A 22874-nucleotide genomic window follows, 5' to 3' on the forward strand; every position below is an offset into this window, starting at 1 on the left:
TTTTTATTATAGTACATTGAAGTTCCTTTTTTTATCAATGATAAATTTAAAAGAAAAAGAGGAGAAACTCGATATACTTTAATTTTTATTTTTCTATTATTTTATTTATTTTTTTATTCCATAAATAGGTAGGAGCCTATTGTTATGCCGAGTTAGGTTGTATGATCAGGAAGTCGGGCGCTGATTACGCGTATATCATGGAAACCTTTGGACCCTTCATGGCCTTTGTAAGACTTTGGATCGAGTGCATGATAGTACGGCCTTGCAGTCAAGCTATCGTAGCCTTGACCTTCAGCATTTACGTTTTGAAACCTCTTTTTCCTGACTGTGCTCCACCAGATGATGCTGTACGATTACTTGCTGCCTGCTGTATATGTAAGTTGTATATATACATACAAACATACATACATACATACATACATACATACATACATACATACATATATATATATATATATATATATATATATATATATATATATATATATAGATATAGGTATAGTAAAAACACTTAGAATTATTAGCCTTTTAGTCATAATTAAATTTTACTAATCATGACACGCCATTGAAGTAATTGGTGATTATATATATTTGATGATTATATATATTTTTTTTCTTTTTTCTCCATACATAAATATAATAAACATTAAAAATTATTGGTTATTTAATTAAATCAAAATTAATACAAAATTTGATTAAAATGTTATTCTTAATGATCCACCATTGAAGCAACCAGTGATTATATATATATATATATATATATATATATATATATATATATATATATACACTGTATAGTACGTTAGGTCGAAGTTAAGAATTAAATTCGAAAAAAGGGGAGAGGATTTGCTTGAGAAGAAAGTTTGTTCGCAAAAAAAAAAGAAGGAAGTTCATTCATTTAACTATATTTTTTTGGCCTTGAGCGTGATAGCAACACTAATTGAATATAATTTGATTCCCACCGACACAATTTCGTTTCTTAGCTCCTCTTCCTCATCTTCTTCCCCTTCTTCTTTTTTTTTTATCTTTGTACTCAACCTCCTATTTCGTCGATCATCTTCTTTGATTTTCTACGAACCCCTATTGAAAGATAGAGAAAGGGAGAGGAAGAGAGAGAGAATATGACATAGTTGAATGCCGCCTTGTACAATATATATTACAAATGGGTCATCTTCATAATACACGTTTGTCAATTCATCTCTATTAAATTAATTACATCTCGAAAAGAGTTGACAGATAATAAAAAGATATCAACGAGAGGGAGAGTGACAGAGAAATTTTATTTGAAAATTTCATTCGTTAAGATGCTTTCAATACGTCACACGTTACAGAATGATATCTATGTCAGATAAAAGAGGAAAAAGATAAACGTTTGTTTATTTTTATTATAAGTTTATAAAAGAATTCTTTTTATTGATATTAAAAATATTAATACTTTTTAATACCATTGTAAAAGAGATCGATATTTTAATTTCTTCTTAGGTAATACTAAACGATTAGCATAGTATAATACCGAAGGACGATCGTTTGTTAGAAAGTCAATGTTCTTACATACAATAGGAAATTCTATGGAAAAGAAGAATTGGCAATATCCTAATGGTCTTAAGAATTCTCCAAGGCAGGAAGGTTTCTCATTCCTTTTACGATCTCCCTTTACTTTCTAGAAAACTTCTTTTATCTCGAATAGCCTCGAGAGTTAACGCGTGGGTGGCAATGACGTCCTTCAAGGATCTTTCTCTCTTGATCCTGGAAAGAACGTTGCCTGATCATTAGAAAGGTATCATTTACCAAGGGTAGGATTCTTGAAGTTCCCTTCGATTTCTTTCTTTCTGTTTTTTTTTTTTTTTATTTATTCATCCAATTATTTTTTTTTTGTTGAATTGATTATCTTAAGGTAAAAAAGAAAATTTAATATTAAATTTATAAAAAAAAAAAACTGTCAAATATTTTCTAATTAATATTTTCGATATGCAAAATGTTCGATGCTGATATATCTATTTAGAAAAAATATATGAAAAAATATATAGGAAATATTATCGGAACAGTTTGATTTAAAATGGAATTAAGATATTTCAAGATTTTTGACATATTTTCTAATTCGTATTTATTGAGTATATAAAGTATTTCTAATATTTTGTTATTAGTAAGCGCGAAAAATATTTTCTAATCGAGATAATTTAGGAAACAAAATTACAAAGTAAATCTTGTATTACATAGAGACAAATAAACATTTTTATTTCGATAATAAAGGAAGTTAAGACTATGAAATTTCTGATTCTATGTCTTTGTTTGAGTGATCTAGGAAATAATGATGGTTCGATGGAACGTATTATCAGTTATACAAAGGAAATGGTCGGCCATTTTCAATCGTGGTTAATGACGATCTCGTTGTGTCACGCGAAGTAGACGATCGTCGATGGATTTATTAGCCAATTCTTCTTGTTATTGAAATTTTATTTGTATTGCGTATGACTGAAAAAGATGAAAAAAAAAATTGTTATAAGGAGTAGAAGAAGGAAGGAAAAAAATGAAAAGTAAAGGAAAATATTTATAATATAGTATAGTGACCGCGAATGTTTTTATAATATAATATATTTTTCAGTTAATCAATTTTTGCGGTCAAAAAAAGTATGACCACGAAAGATATTATTTTCTTGCGGTCTTTTGATCTACGTAATATTTCTTCTTTTTCTTTTTCTAGTGGATTATTTTACGATGACGCATAGATGAACCAATTAAAGCGTAAACCAATTTGCACTTTAGAATATGGATTATGACATTTGGAAAATATTTGATATATTACATCATTAATTTTTAATTATATTGTTTAGTTTCGTTTTCTTAGAATTTTTAGTAGATTATTTTATTAATAGAAAATTTGATATCATTGTTTCGTTATTAAAAATATTAGAAGACGTTATATCGATTATTATATTAACTATTATGTTCTAACACTTGTATACTTTAATTTATTACATTTTTCCTTCGTGATAACTTTTATAATAGCGTTGAATTTATGTTTTAGTTCTTGTTACATATCATACTTTTTATTAATTTTTCATTTCTTTATTTCTTTATTTATTCTTTCGTCTTAATTTTGATTTACATCGTAATCACAAAATTTTATATCTTATTTCGTCGTTAGAACCGTTAGAACGTATAATAATTGTAACATTTATTGCATCACGATGTTTATTAGTTTTATATTTTGCATGTTGTATTTATTTATTTAGTTTTTCTTTCTTACTTTCCTTTTTTTTGTAATATCATTCTTATTTTGTCATCAGAAAATAAGACGATTTCTTAAAAGACCAAGTTCCTCATTATTTTAAAAAAAATGGGAAATACGTCGGAGCTCAGGGGAATTCACTCGAGCGAATCACTCCTACTTCTTTTCTTATCGTCGACACGAATCGCGATTTCGTATCGGACTTGGAATTGTCCGGTAGTAAAGTAACGCATGATTGCTAGAAAGCACGGTAAAATTGATAGTAAATCCGTAAGAGGATTTTCCTTATGTTGTCAGTTGCGTCCTTCGTCCTACGCAAATTCAAACTAACAATAAATGTAATCCAGTATGATAGAAAATGGAATACCGTCGGTTCTCAAGCTCTGCACTATTTTAATTTCCGTTTAATTGTCTTCCAAAGATAGCAGAGAAGAGAAAAGAAAATAAGAAGAAGGAAAAATCCTTTCATCGAAGTAGACTCTTTTAATTATGTTTGTGTCTCTGTATATTTGTATTTTCTATAATTAGCATTTTTATCTATTAGGATAAATGCTATCTTTTTAAATGGCGACATAAAGTCTAGATCTAAAAATACATAGTAGAAAATATATGCGAAAAAAAAAAATATATATATATATATACACATACATGCTGTATAACATTCTTATAAAAGTATTAATTAGAAAATATTTTGCATGTAAGCATGTATCATTGAAATTAATACTAATTAGAATCTAATTAATATATTCAATTGACCAAAGAAAAGAAAAGAAAAGAGACAATTTAACAAACAAATTTAATCAAAATAAATATCATCTTATAATAACTCTAAAAAGAAAATAACAAGTCGTTGTTCCCCGTGTGTTGTGAACGGTGCCAACGACCACAAATGTCAAAGATAGAAAGAGAAGGATATATCAAGTAAGAGTAACAAAAAGAGAGACATAGAGAGAAGGAGAAAGAGAGAACGAAACAGAGTGTTGTGAAACGATGACGAGCATAGACTCACGCGACAAAAGACGGCCACCAATCACGTCCAATTGTCATCAAATATAATCTAATAACATGACAACAGACCGACACATAACAACATTAATTCGCCGAAGGGGACAACGAGCACACATACACATTCTCTTTTTCTCTCTCTTTCTTTCTTTCTTTCTGCTTAACAAGAAGAGGAAGAAAAAAAATAGAGAGAGAGAGAGAAAGAGAGAGAAAGAGAGAGAGAGAGAGAGACGAAAAATGTAAAGGAAAAGAACAGCTTCTCATAAGCAGGGGATGGCGAGGTGGAAGGGAGAAGGCCGGAAAGAATCTCACGTTATTCTACAGAGATGTTGCATCAGTCGGCATTTCTTCCTTTTCTTCTTCGTTTTCTTCCTTTTCTTCTTCTTCCTCTTCCTCTTCTTCGTCTTCTTCTTCGTCATCATCATCATCGTCGTTGTCGTTGTCGTTGTCGGCTTCTTTTAACAAATCCATCAAGGACGAAAACGTAAGAAAAGAAAACGGTGAAGATCAAGACAGAGATAATATAACAAATCGTCTAATAAATAACATTTTTTTACATTTATCAAACACTTTTTTTTTTCTTTTTAGATAGATACAGATTCGTGCAAAATTGCGTTTCTATTTTTGTAATTTAAAAAGTTACGTCATAGGAACATACGTAAAATGTAGCATAAAGAAACAGTGAGAGGATATTTCGTACGTATCTGTCGATTTTTTTAATTTCCCATCGCATACGAGTAATTTCTTTCGGATTAAAACATGTTTTTGTTAATTTTATAAATTAAAAACTTTTGTGTTTTCTTTGACAATTTCTTTTTCTTTCTTTTTTTTTTCTTCAGTGAAAATAGAGATAAATAATCGTTGCTCGTAATTTTGTAATGTAAAAATATATATCACAGAAACATATATATATATATTTATGTTTGTGAGACGGTGAATGAAAAAATAATAAGATATTTTTCATTGTTATTAGCATCGAATAGAGCGAATTTTCTTTTCCGCGTACGAACGAACGGGTCGATAATCAACCGGAACTCGTTTCTACCCTTTCTGTCGTCATGGCTGACTGGATCGGTGCCAGTGTGTTCTTATTAACAGACTGTAATATATAAAACTTGTTTCCATTGGAAAGAGTTGGAGCAATTTAAGCAGAGATACCCCTGTAAAATTCACCTTTCGAGGATTATATTCCAAATGTTTTATTTATTTTAAGAAAGCATTAAAAAATATTACTTTGTTAATTAAATATCAGCAACAGCTAACATAAAATATCGTTTCAATTATTAACTTTAGTGAAATATTAAGATGAAATAAGAAAAAAATGTTTGAAGAGGAAAATAAAATAAAGTAAAATAGTTTATTTAATAAAGTAGATTTTAGCCGATATCAAAGATATACATCAAGAGAGGAAAAAATTTTGCAAAAAAGAAAAAGGAACTTATTATCCAAGTATAATTGTTTTTTTTTCGTTTTTAAATAATAATATTTCTTTCCATTTAGGTGTCCTGGCGTTCATAAATTGCTGGGATGTTAATTGGGCAACAAAAGTACAAGACATCTTCACATATGCTAAACTTCTCGCACTTTTTATTATAATCTGTACTGGAGCGTATCAACTGTTCACTGGTAAGAGTACACTTTACGTATGTAATACTTACATATGTTTTTAACGATAGTATTTAACGATAAACGATATGAAAAATATTCGAGTCAGCACATTACCGTTGTGCAAGGTAACACATAAATTTTTTGTTCTCTTCCTTTTTTTTCTCTTTTCTTCTCTTTTCTTCTCTTCGCTTCTTTTCTTCTGTCATGTTTTTTTTTTTTTGTTATTTATTCTTTAATTCTCTCCTTCGTCCCTGGCCAACACGTTCGTTACTTATTATACTTCATCTTTTTATTACATCGTTGTAAAATAAGAGAACAGAATATTGCGTCAGATGATAAAACACTAACATTTTCTCCTTAGAGCTCCTTTCACATTTTCAACAGGTTCGAGACTAAGGATCGAAATATTTTTGAATCGATCTTATAAATCACACATGGATACTCGCGTGCACGATACTCTTTATCTATTATATATATCTTTTATTATATATGTATATGTAGAGAACAATTTTTGCTCGGTCATCCGAACGAACGTGATCAAGTATGTAATTCGTTACAGGATTAAAAAAATCGTAATCATTTTTCTTACGTATCATTAGCAACACTCTGAATAAATCTTACTGAATCATCGTACGAGAATTTTTTAATGTGGCCAATGTTCGTGAATGATCCAATTTTTTTTAAGACTCTCATCTTTTTTTCTTTCGTTTTATTTATATTAAATTTGTTTTTTTTTTAGCTATTGAAACCACTAAAAATTATTTCGTTCATTTTAGAATCGTTAAAGAATAAGTTATCAATTGATGTATTTTCCGATGATAAAAATACTCGTTGCGCGAAACGATATAGAATTTACTTTAATTACTTTGGACGGGAAATTATTATTTAAAAGTGTTAGATAAATATGTATCTTGTTAAACGATATCTGAATTTTGTTGGAAAATCGTTCAAGATAAAAGCATAACTTGTTATTTATCTTGAAACATTATGGATAAGAGACAATTTTTTTTGTTTTTTTTTTTTTTTTTTTTTTTTTTTTTTTTTAATATTAAACAGATCTTTTTATGATCCATTCTTTTAAAAAATTCTTTTCTAATTTTATCTAGAAATTATTTTTGACAAGACAAAACAAATATGCGTTATCGAAAATGCGATAGTTTTAAGAAAGAATATTTTATTTTTATTTGAAAAAGTATTATTTTGAAAGATAAAGAAATCATTTCGTTAAATTAACACATTGATTTACATTTTGATAACGTTAATGACATCTAAAAAATTACTTAGGTTAAAATACATAATGATAAATTTGTTTCTTATGAAGAATAAGAAGATGAGAGTCTTAAAATAAGAAAAAGATCTTGTTCGTACATCTTTTCAGTATTGTCCATTTGTCGGACGAGACAATTTGTCCAATCAAAAAGGTGGGTTAAATACGGGCACAGCCGATTCGACGACGTTCACCGTCGCGTCGTGCACGTTATACGCGTAAAAAGAGTATTGCTTAAATTGGACTATTCAACGAAGCGAATTGCTCGCTGAAACGAGGCGGAAACGAAGGCTTGCGAGAATTCACGACTACGAATATCTAAATCTATTCGCGAATATTTCATATCTGTCATAATTTCTAAATCATTGAGATCAGAACAGTTAGTTGTTCGGAACGTTTCGAGCGATTTCATTTCTTAAACGTTGATATTTCTTTATGTTAAAAAGAAGGAAAAAAAAACAAGATCATTATTTTCGTTTCAAATTTTTAATTCGAATTTCGGTGTAAACAAACAAATTATAATGATTAAACGAATACCTAATTTTTTTTTCTTTTTTCTTTTTTTCTAGAGAATATTTGACACATTTAATAAATTTTACAAATGGCTGTGATTAAAATGAGATTGCTTGGTCGAAACGTTTTGAACAATAAAAACGTGATATTATTTTGTAACTTATTCAATTATTACTTTTCTAATTAAAAAAAAAAACAAATATGTATAGGACACACGGAGTATTTCACGTTCGAGAACACCAAAACGGAAATCACGTCAATAGCATTGAGTTTTTATTCAGGATTATTTGCTTATAACGGTTGGAACTATTTGAACTTTATCATCGAGGAATTGAAAGATCCTATCAGGTAAGAAATGTTCAGTGTGCATATGCAAATAAATCGTTAAAGATTAATTAGCATTGGAATAAATCTGATTAAATGACTGCTCCTCTCGAGCTATGAAAGATTTTATTTCTAAAACGATGTTCATACGCCTTGTATATTTGTTTATAATTATATATCAAGTCGGAGTTATCTTGTCTACATCGATAATAAATCAGTAATCAATGATGAATGTTAATTGCTATTGACTATCTCTATTACCGATAGGTAGTATAGTAATTAAAAAATGACTGTAGACTCGCAAAGGCCATGTCTTTTATTGTCCTCGATATAAGACGTTGCTCTTGCTCGAGGAGGATGACGTAAGCTTTTCAAGTGCAAACGCTTTTAAACGATCGATAAATGGCAGATCCCGAGGAGGTTTTGTCAACGATCAGATTAACTTATTTCTTGGGGTGCTTGAACGATCATACGATCCTATTCTCGTCGATTTTATTAACGATTGAAACTTTTTTTTTTTTTTATAGAAATTTGCCGAGAGCCATTGCAATCTCTTGTACCTTAGTTACGGTCGTCTATGTTTTAACCAACATGGCTTTTTATACTACCTTGAGCCCCGTTGAAGTTTTAGGTAGCGGTGCTGTTGCTGTGGTAAGTGTTGATATTTTTCATTCTCTAATAATTTCGTCGTAAGAATTTTCCTCGTCGTAATAATCTTTGATCTTTTTTTTTTTTGTGTCAACGTAATCGTGATAATTTTTTTTTTATGATCGTAATAATTAGTTTTCTTCTTCTTCTTTTTTTTTTTTTACTTTCGACAACAACGACATTATCATGACAATATTTTTTGATAACAACGATAATCGTTATGATATTTCGTTAAGAATAATTAATATTTAATTAATATTTCATTCGTATTTATCTCAGACTTTTGCCAATCATCTGTTCGGAGTAATGGCATGGACAATACCAGTGTTCGTAGCTTTGTCAACATTCGGTGCAGTAAATGGAATTCTATTGACGTCTTCTCGACTTTTTTATGCTGGTGCATGCGAGGGACAAATGCCGGAAATACTTACGATGATCCAAATCTCGAGATTGACACCTACGCCAGCTGTTATTTGTATGGTATGTTTGATTAGACGTAAAACGAAAGAGAAAAAAAAGACAAAAAAAAAGAAAACAGAAAAGGTTTTAAGAGAGAATTGTCGAATAAAATGGGAACGTTTCAAAGCTTTTAGTCGAAGAAAATAAATCGATTGTTTACGCTGAACTTTACTCACAGAAATGGATTTTCTTTCGAAAATACGGAATCATCCATTTAAAAACGTTTTCTACATTTCGATTACTCTCGTAAACGATTTCGTAGATTTCGTTTCTTCGATAAAAGCGTGTCGATTAATCGATAAAGTGCCGGTGAAATGAAATTGTTAAGATAATTGAATTGTTTTCTTCTTCATTTATTGCAGGCACTCCTGTCGATGCTTTATTTGTGCTCATCCGACATCTTTGCACTGATCAACTACGTCGGCTTTGCCACTTGGGTATGTAATATATAATAAAGTTTCTGATGTAACTTTGCCCTTAGATTTCGTCTTACCAATATTTTTTTCTTTCTTTTTCTTTTTTCCAACAATCTATGAGTCAATGTAATTGACATTGAATAGAATCGCGTCGATATCTTTAATATGTATTCCTTTTTATAGCTTCTCTTATTTTCTTAATAATAGGATCGATCGATGATGTAAATACATTTTTTAATAATTTTTTTAACTTTTTGCGTGCTCGATCGATCGATAGTTACATTTCTTGCATTTCTATTTACGTACTTGATCTCAATGTTATTTAGGCCGCCATTTCTCAATTTACAATGGGTAATTGTATCTTAATAATATCCGGTTGTATGTATGACGTCACACGAACAATAATCTAAACACCTGTTCGTCACATCAATTATTATTAACAACCACAGTGGACGATTGATAATTTCCTAATTGGCTCGTACTAGTTACTTTGGTGCTCATTGCAAAAACCTACGATGCGATGCATTGGCGTAGATACTCGAATTCCTCCATTTATTTTTATCTGTCTTCGAATATTTAATTCAATTTTTTGTAATTTTTTTTTTCTACATCAAATTTTAATCTTTCAATTTCTTCTATGTCAAATTTTATTTATAATAAAATTTTACAATTTTGTAATTTATTTGTATTTAATTAAACATAAGAATTTTTTTTCTAATAAGAAATGAATAATACGTTTTATAGTTGAGCATTGGCGTCTCTGTCCTATGTCTTCCTTGGCTAAGATGGGCTCAACCAAATTTACCAAGGCCAATTAAAGTAAATCTTGCTTTCCCAATCATCTACATTATCGCCACGCTCTTCGTCACGGTAGTTCCCATGTATATTACTCCTTTGGAAACAGGTAATAAACGTTATCTTAATTAACAGAATTAATTACGTATATTCAAATTCACGTATATTTTCAAAAACATTTTCTTTTTCTCAGGCTATGGCTGTTTAATGATATCATCGTCAGTACCGGTATACTTTGCATTCATTGCGTGGAAAAACAAACCTAAATTTTTCGTCAGGAGTGTTGGTAAGTTAACTTAATAATTCATTTAATAGTTTTAAAATAAATTTTATAGTATCGAGATCAAATTATTATCAAATAAATTTTATAAAACGATTTTAGATATAATTTATACGATATATATATATATATGTAATATATTAATAAATAATAGTATTTACAAGGAAATAGTAAATTATTTGTGTAATATAAAATATTTTAATATCAAAGTATACGATTATAAATTTATTGGTTTCTTTTTTAAATATTAATTATGAATTCATAGCGTACATTTGTTTATTATACATTATTTCATATTTTCAACAATTATTTAAATTTATTTATATATATTTAAATTACAGTTATAAAAAATGTGAACACATGAACATATTGTGATTTCGATACAATAAAAAAATATTTCTTAGATATATTATTAGATTAAATATTATTATTAATAATCTTAACAACGAAGAGAGTATATATATATATACATATAGTTGTTTTCTTTTCGTTTTTTTTTTTTCATTTCCATTTAACCAATTTATTCCCACAGGCGCCGTTACCAAAACTTTGCAGAAGCTGATGGTAGTCGTCGGGCCAAAGACTAATAAGGTTTAGAACACACTATACATAAATATTTCATTTTCTCATATGTCACGCATGTTTTAGCCTGCTTATCATTACATTTAGCTTATCATTTTTCTTTTTTCTATCGTACGTAAAATTGCACGCTTCACATATATATTTTATTTTTTAAAGATATAACAAAGAAGAAAGTATATATGAGTATATATATCTCGAGGAATAATCTAGTTTAAAAAAAAAAGAATTTCTCAAAAAATATGTCCGTGTTTGTGTGTGTGTGTGTATGATTTTTTCCAAAGCATTGGCATCATATTTTTTTTTTATTTAATATACTCCTCGTTCGTCAATTGAATATCTGCATAGTTTTGCATAGAAAATATTGTTATGTAAATACATATATCTAACGTGGTATATTTTATTTTAAGCGGGTTTGTCGTATCGTATGTATATAGATAAACAATGTTTATTTTATAAAATAGAAAGAGAGAGAGAGAGAGAAACTTAAGTAATATCGAATAATTCATTGGAATTTAGATTCATTCGGAATAGTATAAGCTTCCGTTTCATAAGCTTCGCTTTAATTCGCAGAATCATATAACATCCGTAAAGGAATATTGTCGCAAGTGGAAAAAAAAAATTTATATTTCAAATTAAACCTACCAAAATTATACTTACATATAACGTGACAAATTTATTTTCGAAGGCAGCCGCTAAAACAAGACAACAGAATACAACGCAACAAATTATTCTTTCAAGTATAATTAAATTGTTTTTACTATTTAAGGAACATTATAAACTTCACTATACTCAAATATCACGATTCAACTTCTTCTTTTTTTTTTTTTTTTGATTTTGTCATCTCTCCCGAAAATAAATATCTTTTGAATTATCCAGTAGGAGAATTTTTATTCACAAACGATTTATATTAAGTGATCCAATGTCATAGATCATTTAATATAGAGGCTTCCACGTGACAATATAAAATTTCTATTATGTAATAAATTTAATTCAATATCCGATGGACGATATATCATTTTTATTTCTATATTTGCGGCTTCTATATTATCGAATTTGAGAAGTATATTACTAACTTCGTCATTTGCGCCAAAGATTGAAACGTAAAATATCCTCATTTCTCGAAAATAAATTTGTAATGCCTCGAAGCTCGTAAGAAGCTTTATCTATATATTTTATATATTTTATATCATATATACATATTATGTAAGAAGCCAATAGTTTTAAATTGTGACACTATTCGTTTAGGTATGTAATATATTAAATCTTTGAGTTTGCATGTATTCGAGACTATCATATTGAAACATAAATTCAACGACTCCACAACAACATGATAGACTTCCAGGAGCACTTCTTCTATTTTCTCGCACCTTGTGATATATATATATATATTACCGATTAATTATTATATATTATTATCATTATTAATGCTAAACTCGTCCCTTCCCCGTCTCGTCCCCGATAGTCAAGGCTAATCGATCATTATAAAAAAACATATGCTCTAACGTCTGTCTATTCTACTAACTATCCTAACGATCTAATCTAAACAATATATAATGATAAATAATTGATATTGGAAAGACACAAGGAAAATAAATTTGTTAATTTTAATTTCTTCTTCTCTTTTTTTCAATTGCAGTAGGCACCACAAAGTTCCTGCAGAAGATAATGGTGGTCGTCGGCAAGTCTAAACCAGCTCAGGTCTAATTGCCTCGCTTGTGTTAGAAAAAGAAAGAGAAAGGAAGAAAAAGGAGAAGAAGAAGAAGAAGAAGAAAAAGAAGAAGAAGAAGAAGAAAACGAAAGAACGAAGATAGATGGAGAGAAATAGACAAGATAAGGGATTAGAGATTAAGAGTGTCCTAGGACAAGAGACAGCCATATTGAAGTAGGATACTATCAATCAAATCCCAAATCAAAATTTCGTCGTTCTCTTTGTATCTTCTTTTTCTTTTTTTCTTTCCTTTTCTCTCTCTCTTTCATTCTCTCTTTCTTTCTCTCTTTTTCTCTCTCTTTTTCTTCTTCTCTCAAGTTCTCTCAAGATTTTCCAGCATCCGTAAAAAGAACATTGTTTATATTTTCTTCGCGAAATATCAACGAATGTTCTTCTTCTTCTTCGTTCGACAGAAATCAACGTGCGAAGAAAAGTAAAGGGGTTGGCCTAAATAAAGAAAAAAAAAAACAAAAAAAAAACAAAAAAAAAATTAAATAAATAATCCCGATCGATTTTATCGATATGACGATGTTTACGAGTCACGACAAAAATCTCTTGCGTCTTTTCGTCGATTTGAATTTCCCGCGAAATGATAGTACCTATTGAATCGTTTGTTTCTGGTCATTGAAACTATAAAAATAAAAAAAAAGAAGAAACAGAAAAAATAACAGTAAAGAAAAAAGAAACAAGTGGCAAATTCAATTCGGCGAACGCTTGTTACTCGTTGACACGCAGTCAACGTTGCATCATAGTTTTACGATAAATATTGTAATTTTACTGCCACCGATGTTGAAACGCGAGTTATTTCGTGTGATTGATTGATTGATTGATCGATTGATTAATTAATTAATTAAATAATTAATTAATTAATTCATCTACTGCATATATACATATATAAGAAATGTTACATGAAATATGTATCTCTCGCGCTATATGATCGGACGATTTTATCTCCCCGACATTTATCTCCAGTATTTTAATGAAATTTATTATAATATTTTTTTATTATAGAAATATTGTTTTCTTTTTTTTTCTATACTGTTTTTTTTTTTTTTTTCTTTTAATTATTCTTTCCTTATTCCTATGAGGAATCCTATAAGGAATTAATTAGGGTATTTTTTAAAAATCGATCGATTTCATTGCTATATGATCGATTACTCGCGAAAATTATTCGTACGATTTTTTTTACACATTCATGTACATAAATATTACAAATTTATATGTATAAGTCAACGATTTGAAGCACCTTATAGAAGATTATAACGTTTTATCTAATTGGACTACAAAATACAATGTAGGTTTATAAAAAAAAAAAAGGAATTTATTCGTTAAGCGTATATCTATCATATTCATTCTTGCAAATATTTATACATTTCTTTCTTGAAAAATCACTATTTTAAATAATTATTAATTAATTATAAAATCTACGAATATTTTTGCGACGTTTCTTTTCAAAGAAAGATTCTTTTTCTAACGAAGCTTTTGGTCCATCGTGTTTGAACTTTCCTCGTATAATAAATTTATGCTTTTATGAACATATGCATATATATATATATATATATATATATATATATATATATATATATATATATATATATATATGTGTATAAGAAAGCTCTTGCTGGTTGAATGCTTCTCGTTGTACTTGTAATTTTGTAATTTATGATTTTATCGAAAAAATTTCATCAGAGAAAGAGTTATTCTTTGAAATAAGAAAACGAGCGTTTCTCATCAATTAGGATCGCGAACTTTTATTAGATCGCTCTTAGATCAAAAGAACGCGAATCTCGACGATACAACATATCCCTAAATCGAGCCGTTCTAGGACCAAAATTTTTCTTTTTTTCTCTTTTTTTTTAAATTTTAATTTACCAACCCAACGGCGTAGACTTGCTAAAAAATTAGTTACTATAATTCGTTCCTTCGATTTATTCTTTTAAGATGAAAATAAGTCCTCGGCGAATCGTCCTTTATACTTATTATTATTATTATTATTATTAATATTATTATTGTCATTATTATTATAAGTATTTTGTATTATTATAAGTATATTAATATTATTTGATATATATATATATATATATATATATATATATATATGCTGAGTGGAGTAATCATTTTGATTACCTTGAATAGCGTTTCTTTTAAAAATATAAAGAAACTTTCTAACAAAAGTTATATGATACGGAGATAGCTACGATGTAATAGAAATAATTTTTTAGTAAGTGGACGCATGAAAGACGTATGAAGGTCAAGTGCTGTTTTTTGTAATAATATTATATGTTTTTGATTGCATTGATCGAAACAGCTCAATATTCTCTATAAAAAAGAATAACCTACATATGTTGAAAAATGATTAAATTCAGCGCTGAGCAATGATTTATGATTATGATTTATGATTTATAAGCACTTACTCGACACTTACTCTGCTCTCATTTTGCACTTACTTTGCACTTATTTAGCGGATTTGTAACTGATTTCTACGACTTTTACTTCCGATATTACCACGTAAATGAATGACATGGTTATTAATGATGTAGACAAAAATTGCTTCTTTGGTAAAAAAATAACTTGTTTATTAATTATTTATTAATTTATATAACTTTATGTACTACTCTTAATCAGAATCTTCTTTTTTTCTTTTCGTAAAATAAGATGAATCACGTTCGTAAATTTGTTTATAAAAATTGTTTATAACAAATAGTTAATTAATTGTTAACAATACGTTAAAAAATAGAGTAAACTATGCTCTTTAAAATGATACTCGATTCAAGTCTCTACGAGTTTTACTTCTGAAGATATTTCCATCTAAACGGTAGACGTGGCAATTGATAATGTAGACCAAATTTGCTTTTTCAATTAAAAAATAATTTGTTTATTAATTATTTATTAATTTATATAACTTTATATCTCAGTCATAGGTTGAATTTTCTTCTTTTCTTTTCGCAAAATAAGATGAATCACGTTCGTAAGAATTTATTTATAAAAATTGTTTATAACAAATTGTTAATTAGTTATTAACAATACGTTATAAAATAGAGTAAACTATGCCCTTTAAAATGGTATTCGAATCAAGTCTCTACGAGTTTTAGTTCCGAAGATATTCCTTTGTAAATGGAAGATAGTTACGCTGACCCATTAGCCTATATAATTTCATTCAGATTATCTGAATGACACACTGACCTATATAAATTCCGAGAATTTACGCAGCTCAGCTGGACAAGTTACTACTACTATACTATTACTACGAACAGGTGTAGTATACGAATTATGAATGAAAATCTTTCGATAGCAATATCTTTGGAACGAAAAGTCGTAGAGACTTGAAAAATACGCCGTTTTCAAGCGTAATTTATTCTTTATTTATTTAAATATTGCAATAACATCGGTATAATAAAATCGATTTTGTTAATAATTTTTTTAATTGAATTTTTTTCATTTTTCTTTCTTTCTTTCGTAATAAAGACACGATTATATTGAAATCATTTCTATTTTTATTATAATTAGATATGTAAATTTTATTTTGTTTAAAATAAAGAATAGAAATTTTAATAATGCACGAAACTGAAAGATCGAAAATTTGAAAAACTTTTCTTTCGTAATTTACTTGCTACTATTGTTTACTTATTACTACAATATTCTTACAATATTTTTGTTACATCTCATGCTTTTTTTTAAGAATATTTAAATTAAAAAATCTCAAACTAATAATGTTTCGGCAATACATTGGTTAATACTTTTTTATAGAGAATGTCGGGCAGTATCGAATAATGCAATCGAAAACATATGATTTTATTTAAAAATTCACGGTTGGCCTTTATATGTCTTTCACGTATCTGCAAAAAGTATATTACCAGTATATTATGGTTTCCTTCGTACCATACAATTTTTGGAATAAAGTTTCTCTATATCTCTAAAAAGTAATGAGATATTCAAGGTAATCAAAGTTATTGGCCCACCCTGTATACGATATATATATATTTTTTAGATTTATTTTAAATATTACATTTTTAATATAAAATTTAGTTTATTTTCCAAAATTTATAATATATATATATATATATATATATATCACACACATAAAAATATCATATTAAAATATTTAATAATCATTAAATGGAAATCAGGTTGTGATTGAGAGAAAATCGATTGAAAATCATTATTTTTATTTATCTTTAATAATCTACTCTCATTGTCTTTGTGTTAAAGACGTTTCACAGCATTCCTATTAAATGTTAATTTGTAAGTAATAGAACTAGAACAATAGAGTTAAGATCAATATAGAAAAAGACAAACAACGGATGGACGAGTCGCCGATGGCTTTATGGATAAAAAAATAAAAAGAAAAAGAAAGAAAAGAAAGAAGAAAAAAAGATACAAAAAGATTAATGATCTTTTAATGATAATTTTCATCGTTTTTATCTACTACGCTATATTTTATGGTGAATCATCAGAATCATTAAATGTCATCAATCTTTATCGGAGTGTCTACCGTTTCTTTTATTTAATACTTCGAACGATAAAAATTCAATTTTTTTCTAAACAAATTCGTTGAATATCGAAGAGAAAAAAGAAAATAATTCTGTAAAATTCCAATCAGCTAGAGGATTATCAGTTATCGATGATTTTCAAAAAATAAAAAGAAAATGAAATAAATGGTAACGAATACCTCTTTAAAAAAATGAATAAATGAATAAATAAATTATTTGATCCAATAGAGAATTCATAGTTCGATCGTCCTTTTAGATAACAAACTTTAGATATCGAGATACATACGTATGTACATACATACATATATACATATATTTTTCTAATCTACTGCAAAATATTAACGGTAGGCATTCTGATGTATGTGACAATAAAGATCACCGATTAAGCTAATCAGAGAATTAAGCTGTTTGTTTATTCACGTGTATATTTATACATATATATGTGTGTGAGCAATACAAACATGAAAATGCAGAATACATTTTTCTAATAATTCATATCTAACGTAAGTTTTTGCCTTGGAGATTAGATAACAGAATGTGTATTAAAAAAATACGTTCATTTTTATTTGATTTTTATATTTTATCAATAACAATTATTATTATCATTATTATCTTTTTTTTTTATTTTATTTGAACGAAGAATACAACAAGTAATCTTCACCATTTTGTGTGTGTGACGCGTACAAGAATATTCTGCGTATGTCCGGCAGAATACCTTTGAGATTAATCATGCGATATAAGGTAGCTTAGGATCTAATGATGATGGTTATGACGATGAGAGTGAGAGTGAGAGAGAAAGAAAATAAAAAAAAAATACAAAGCATACTCATAAGATAAGCGAACTGTGACAATATATTATATTGTATAAAGAAGAAAAAGTTCTTTTTTTATTATATTATACAAGGTGGTTCACAAGTTTCTAGACGACTTTTTTAACATACTTTTTTCCGAAACTTTTTCTTTTACATTATAATACTATGAGTCTAGGAACTTTAACCCACACCTAAAAACCTTTAACTCACTTTGCGATATATATATATATATATATATATATATATATATATATATATTTCAATGATCATAAAACTTTTTTATAATTTGTTTTATAATACTTCAAACATCGATTTTGATTCTTAAATTTCGTGAGATTAATTTTTTAAAACGAAATAAGGGAAAAAATTAAAAAAAAAAGGAAAAGAGATAATTTAACGTAATATACATATAATATTACATAAATGATTGAAAAATATTAGAAAAATGATGGGTATGGAATAAAATTGACAAACGTGTGATTATATAGGTATCTATATTTTTGCATGTATAAACATATAAGTTATAAATACATGATACACAATATTTATAACTTATATACAGGATATATATATATATATGTATACATACACATATATATATGTATGTATACATGTATCATATATTTATAATATTTGTAACTTTCTCCACACCAGAACGGTTGTATACATATGTTAGACATACAGAGGCTACAAAAATGGAGAAGTTTCATTTGGCTTCGTCAATGCGTCAGGAACAAAACGTACATCTTTTCGTGTCTTTATTACGTCCTCTCTTTCTATTATATTATGGGGTTTTTTTGTTATTTATCTATAAAAATGAAATAAAAGGAAAAAGATGATGATGATGATGATTAAGAAAAAACAAGAAAAAAAGCAGTAAAATAAATGGCAAATTTATGAGGTTCTTCTCTTAGAAAAAAGAAAAAAAAAATTGATAACAAAATCTCGATTTGTGTAATTTTTTTCTGTCTCATTTGCTTTTATAAATCATAAAAAAAATATAGGATGAACGTTTATCATTGAAAATTTGTTTCTTTTTTTTTTCTTTTTTTCAGCTCGCAGATATCGATCACGTGACAACAATACAACGTCAGAAGTAAGAATAGTGTTTCTTTTTTTCATTAAAAAAATCTTTCAGCTTTTTTCTTTCAAACTTATTTAAGTAGATTAAACGACGACGACAATCAACTAATTATTATTTATTTACCCTTTTAGGCTTATGAAATTCGTTATATCGAGTTTATTGATTAGAAATAATCGTGGCCCATTGATATTGAAAGTAGCTTAATCTATGATACAAATATCGTCAAACAATTTAATAATTTTTTAATAATTACATTGGAATGATATTAAATAAAAATTAATTCTTAATTAAATTTTATAATCTTTCTAATGTTTGGCTACTTTTATTATCATAGAGACGATCAATGCTCGACTTATTTAAATATATAATATTAAAAAACATTTCAAAATGTCTTTGGTTTATTTAAAAAAAAAAAGAAAGAAAAAGAAAAAAAAGAAAAAATATGGCAGAGATTCTAAACTCATATCGGCTTTGATTATCAATCGCATGAGTTTCATCAAAACTGCGAAAGTATTAGAAGATGAAGGCCGTAAATATCGAGTCTTTCGAATCGAACTTTTTAAAATATTTTTCGATCCATATGTAATTACATATATGTATATATATATATATATATATATATATATATATATATATATCGGATTCACAGGATGAAAAAGTGAAAAATACAAAGAAAAATAATTTCATCCTTCAAAGAGAGTAATATAATTTTTCATTTAGTTATATTAAATTCGATTCTATTTCCAATATTCGTAATGATTTCTTATTAAATTAACTATCATTATAATATTGAATTATTTGAAAACGATCGAACTGTATGTCTGATTTAGTGAGTATTACGATCTCCAAAAGAGAGAGAATGAGAGAGAGAAGAGAGAGACAGAGAGAGAGAAGAGATAGACAGAGAGAGAGAGAGAGAGAGAGAGAGAGAGAGAGAGAGAGAGAGAGAGAAAGAGAGAGAGTGAGAGAAAGAGATAGAGAAATTTAATTAATTTAATTTAATTTAATAAAAAAATTTTCCAAGAAGCTAAAATTTACAATAATAACAAATACAATCTTTCTCTCTCGATTTTTTTTATTCGTTTCTCTCTAACTTTTTCACAGAAATTAAAATAACTTCAAAACATGTTTTTTCTCTTTACAAATGGCGCATACTTATGGCAGATCTCTACATTACCGATTAATTAATTAGATTATTATTATAACGATATTATTACTTTTAACGTGATCGTTATTATTATTATTATTATTATTATTATTATTATTATTATTATTATTATTTTTATTACTATTACTATTATAATTAATTATTAATTATTCTTGTCCCATGTACAAAGAATAACTTTCACGTATCTATATTCACCTTTTATTATACTAAAACCTGCCATGATTTCATTTTAATTTTTTTTTTTTATTTCATGGGAAAAGGTTTCCGACCTTAGAAAGATTGATCTATGTTAATATGGACACGAAGCACGTATACATATAAGTATATATACGCGCATATATATAAAGACAATCTTTTCAATCTTGTCATTTATCTAGATTAATTTATTTGGACGCGTACACAAAACAATTTTTTATTTATACAGAGCCGGTATATATATATATATATGTATATATATATACATCTATATATATATACTTATATATATATATAATATATCTATATATACTTATATATATATATATATAAATGATGCTTTTTCATGCAGGAATATCGATATGGATCATTTGAACACACACGAGTTCATTGATAACTCGAGAAACAAAGCTGGCACACAGGTACGTAATAAAAATATTTTTGTGTTATATATATATATATATATATATATATATATATATATATATATATGTATATATATGTATGTATAAAACACTCACTTTTTTTTCTCTTTTTTCATATCTGGAGCTTCATCATCATTATCTCTTTTTCTCTTTTTCTTTCTTCCTTTCTTTCTTTCTTTCCTTCTCGAGAAAATTGATCAAAAGCGTAAAAAACTTTAATTTCTGTACTTATCTTTTTTTTTCTTTTTTTTTTGTTTTCATTCAAGGAAATCGTAGAAAAATCAAAAGTATAGATTTACATTTAATTCGACTTCTTTCTAGTACACATTTGGTGAGATTAAAATTTGAATGACACGTATGTACTTGCGTTCTTTAAAAAAAAAAAAAAATACCAATATTACGCAAACGTATGATTAAAAATGTGGAATGATTTTTAAGTATTTCTTCGCTATTATAAATGATTATCAACTCTTACATTAATTTCTTACTTTAACTTTCATTTTCGATCTCAGTCGGTAATGCAGGCTTTTTTTCGAAAATTTTAACGATCGTTGATAAAAAAGAACGAACACGAGAAAAGAAAATAAAAAATAAAAATAAGATTAGAAAAGGAAAAGACATGCGTGGAATTGAATAAAATATCCACCTGTCTTTCATTTTCATCGAATCGATCGATTTAACCAACGATATATCGTTATTCGTATTCGAATCCTATAACTTTTTCTTTTTCTTTTTTTTATTTATTTAATCGCATTCTTAAATATCATGAGATTCAAATACACGCCGCGAATCCCATTTTGAATTACTTTACGACGTAATACTTCTTTTTCAGTAAGCCTAAAACGAACTCGGAACTGAATAATCTCTTCTTCTTTTTTTTTCTTTTTTTTTTAGGAAGGATTCAATATTTTAAATGTTTTTTTTTTCAATTTTTTTTTTCTTTTTACAAATCCGAGTTCATTATGGCAAATCGAACCATGAAAATTCTTCGCTAACGCATTTTGTACGCACGACAAAATGTGTATATTGTGACTTGCCTTTAGCCTTTATTTTATTATCATTATTTATATTATTATTTATTATTAATATTATTATTATTATTATTATTATTATTATTATTATTATTATTATTATTATTATTATTATTATTATTATTATTATTATTATTATTATTACTAGATATGATCGCGTCGTTCACCCTGCACGAAACGCTCATCGAACTACAAGAAATTATTTAAAATGATTATCTTTTTTCATCCCCATAAAAATTAATCCCTTCTCGTTAAATATGTATAAAAAAGTTGCATTGAACTGGTTCTTTATTTCGTTCGATCGTTCACTGTCGAGTAGCGTTAAAAGCAGGGCTTATTTTCAAAGATATATGTGTATGTAGTCGATGACACGTGTAATTAAGAATAAATTTTAATTATTTATTATTATTATTATTACTCTACTATTATTTATATTATTATTATTATTATTATTATTATTATTATTATTATTATTATTATTTTAGGTCGTTTACGATATTTTTATTTTTTATTTTTTCCATTTTCTTTTTTTTTTCTTCTCTTTAGGACACGGACATTTTATATTTAAACTCGAAACGCGTGCGAATATTACACGGCAAATATATGGAGTTGAGACGAATTCTTCGAAAATTTCGATAATACACACATACACACATACATACATACATACAATACATACATACATAAATATAAATATTATAAACGTGATTGTATAAAAACTGAGAAGAAGGAAGGAGGAGACAAACATTGTGCGACTCGTTGTCCGGTATTTTGTTCTCATAACGATAACAACAAAAAATAATTAAAAAATAATTTTTATTTTGACATGTGCTAT

General features: G+C 27.3%; 2 protein-coding genes across 6 annotated transcripts in view; one reads left to right on the top strand and one right to left on the bottom strand.

Moving 5' to 3' along the window:
* LOC127063648 (Y+L amino acid transporter 2) overlaps positions 1 to 18202 on the top strand; it is a 29162-nt gene extending 10960 nt beyond the window's left edge. The window contains exons 3-12 of one of the 2 annotated variants that reach the window (XM_050993648.1): positions 129 to 375; positions 5735 to 5860; positions 7832 to 7970; positions 8474 to 8597; positions 8874 to 9074; positions 9416 to 9490; positions 10214 to 10373; positions 10458 to 10550; positions 11077 to 11135; positions 12763 to 18202. In XM_050993648.1, the coding sequence (XP_050849605.1) occupies positions 129 to 375; positions 5735 to 5860; positions 7832 to 7970; positions 8474 to 8597; positions 8874 to 9074; positions 9416 to 9490; positions 10214 to 10373; positions 10458 to 10550; positions 11077 to 11135; positions 12763 to 12765 (1227 nt within the window). In that variant the 3' untranslated portion in view covers positions 12766 to 18202. The remainder of the gene's footprint in view (positions 1 to 128; positions 376 to 5734; positions 5861 to 7831; positions 7971 to 8473; positions 8598 to 8873; positions 9075 to 9415; positions 9491 to 10213; positions 10374 to 10457; positions 10551 to 11076; positions 11136 to 12762) is intronic. The other variant, XM_050993641.1, reaches the window with a different exon arrangement.
* A 409-nt stretch (positions 18203 to 18611) lies between these two features.
* Positions 18612 to 22874, bottom strand: part of LOC127063573 (G protein-coupled receptor kinase 2) — a 29723-nt gene continuing 25460 nt past the window's right edge. For all 4 annotated transcript variants that reach the window (XR_007781416.1, XM_050993551.1, XM_050993541.1 and 1 more), the window contains one exon: positions 18612 to 22874. This exon is cut by the window's right edge. The gene's annotated coding sequence lies outside the window, so the exon portion shown is untranslated.

This window comes from Vespula vulgaris, chromosome 1, assembly GCF_905475345.1.
Source record: "Vespula vulgaris chromosome 1, iyVesVulg1.1, whole genome shotgun sequence".
Classification (NCBI taxonomy): domain Eukaryota; kingdom Metazoa; phylum Arthropoda; class Insecta; order Hymenoptera; family Vespidae; genus Vespula; species Vespula vulgaris.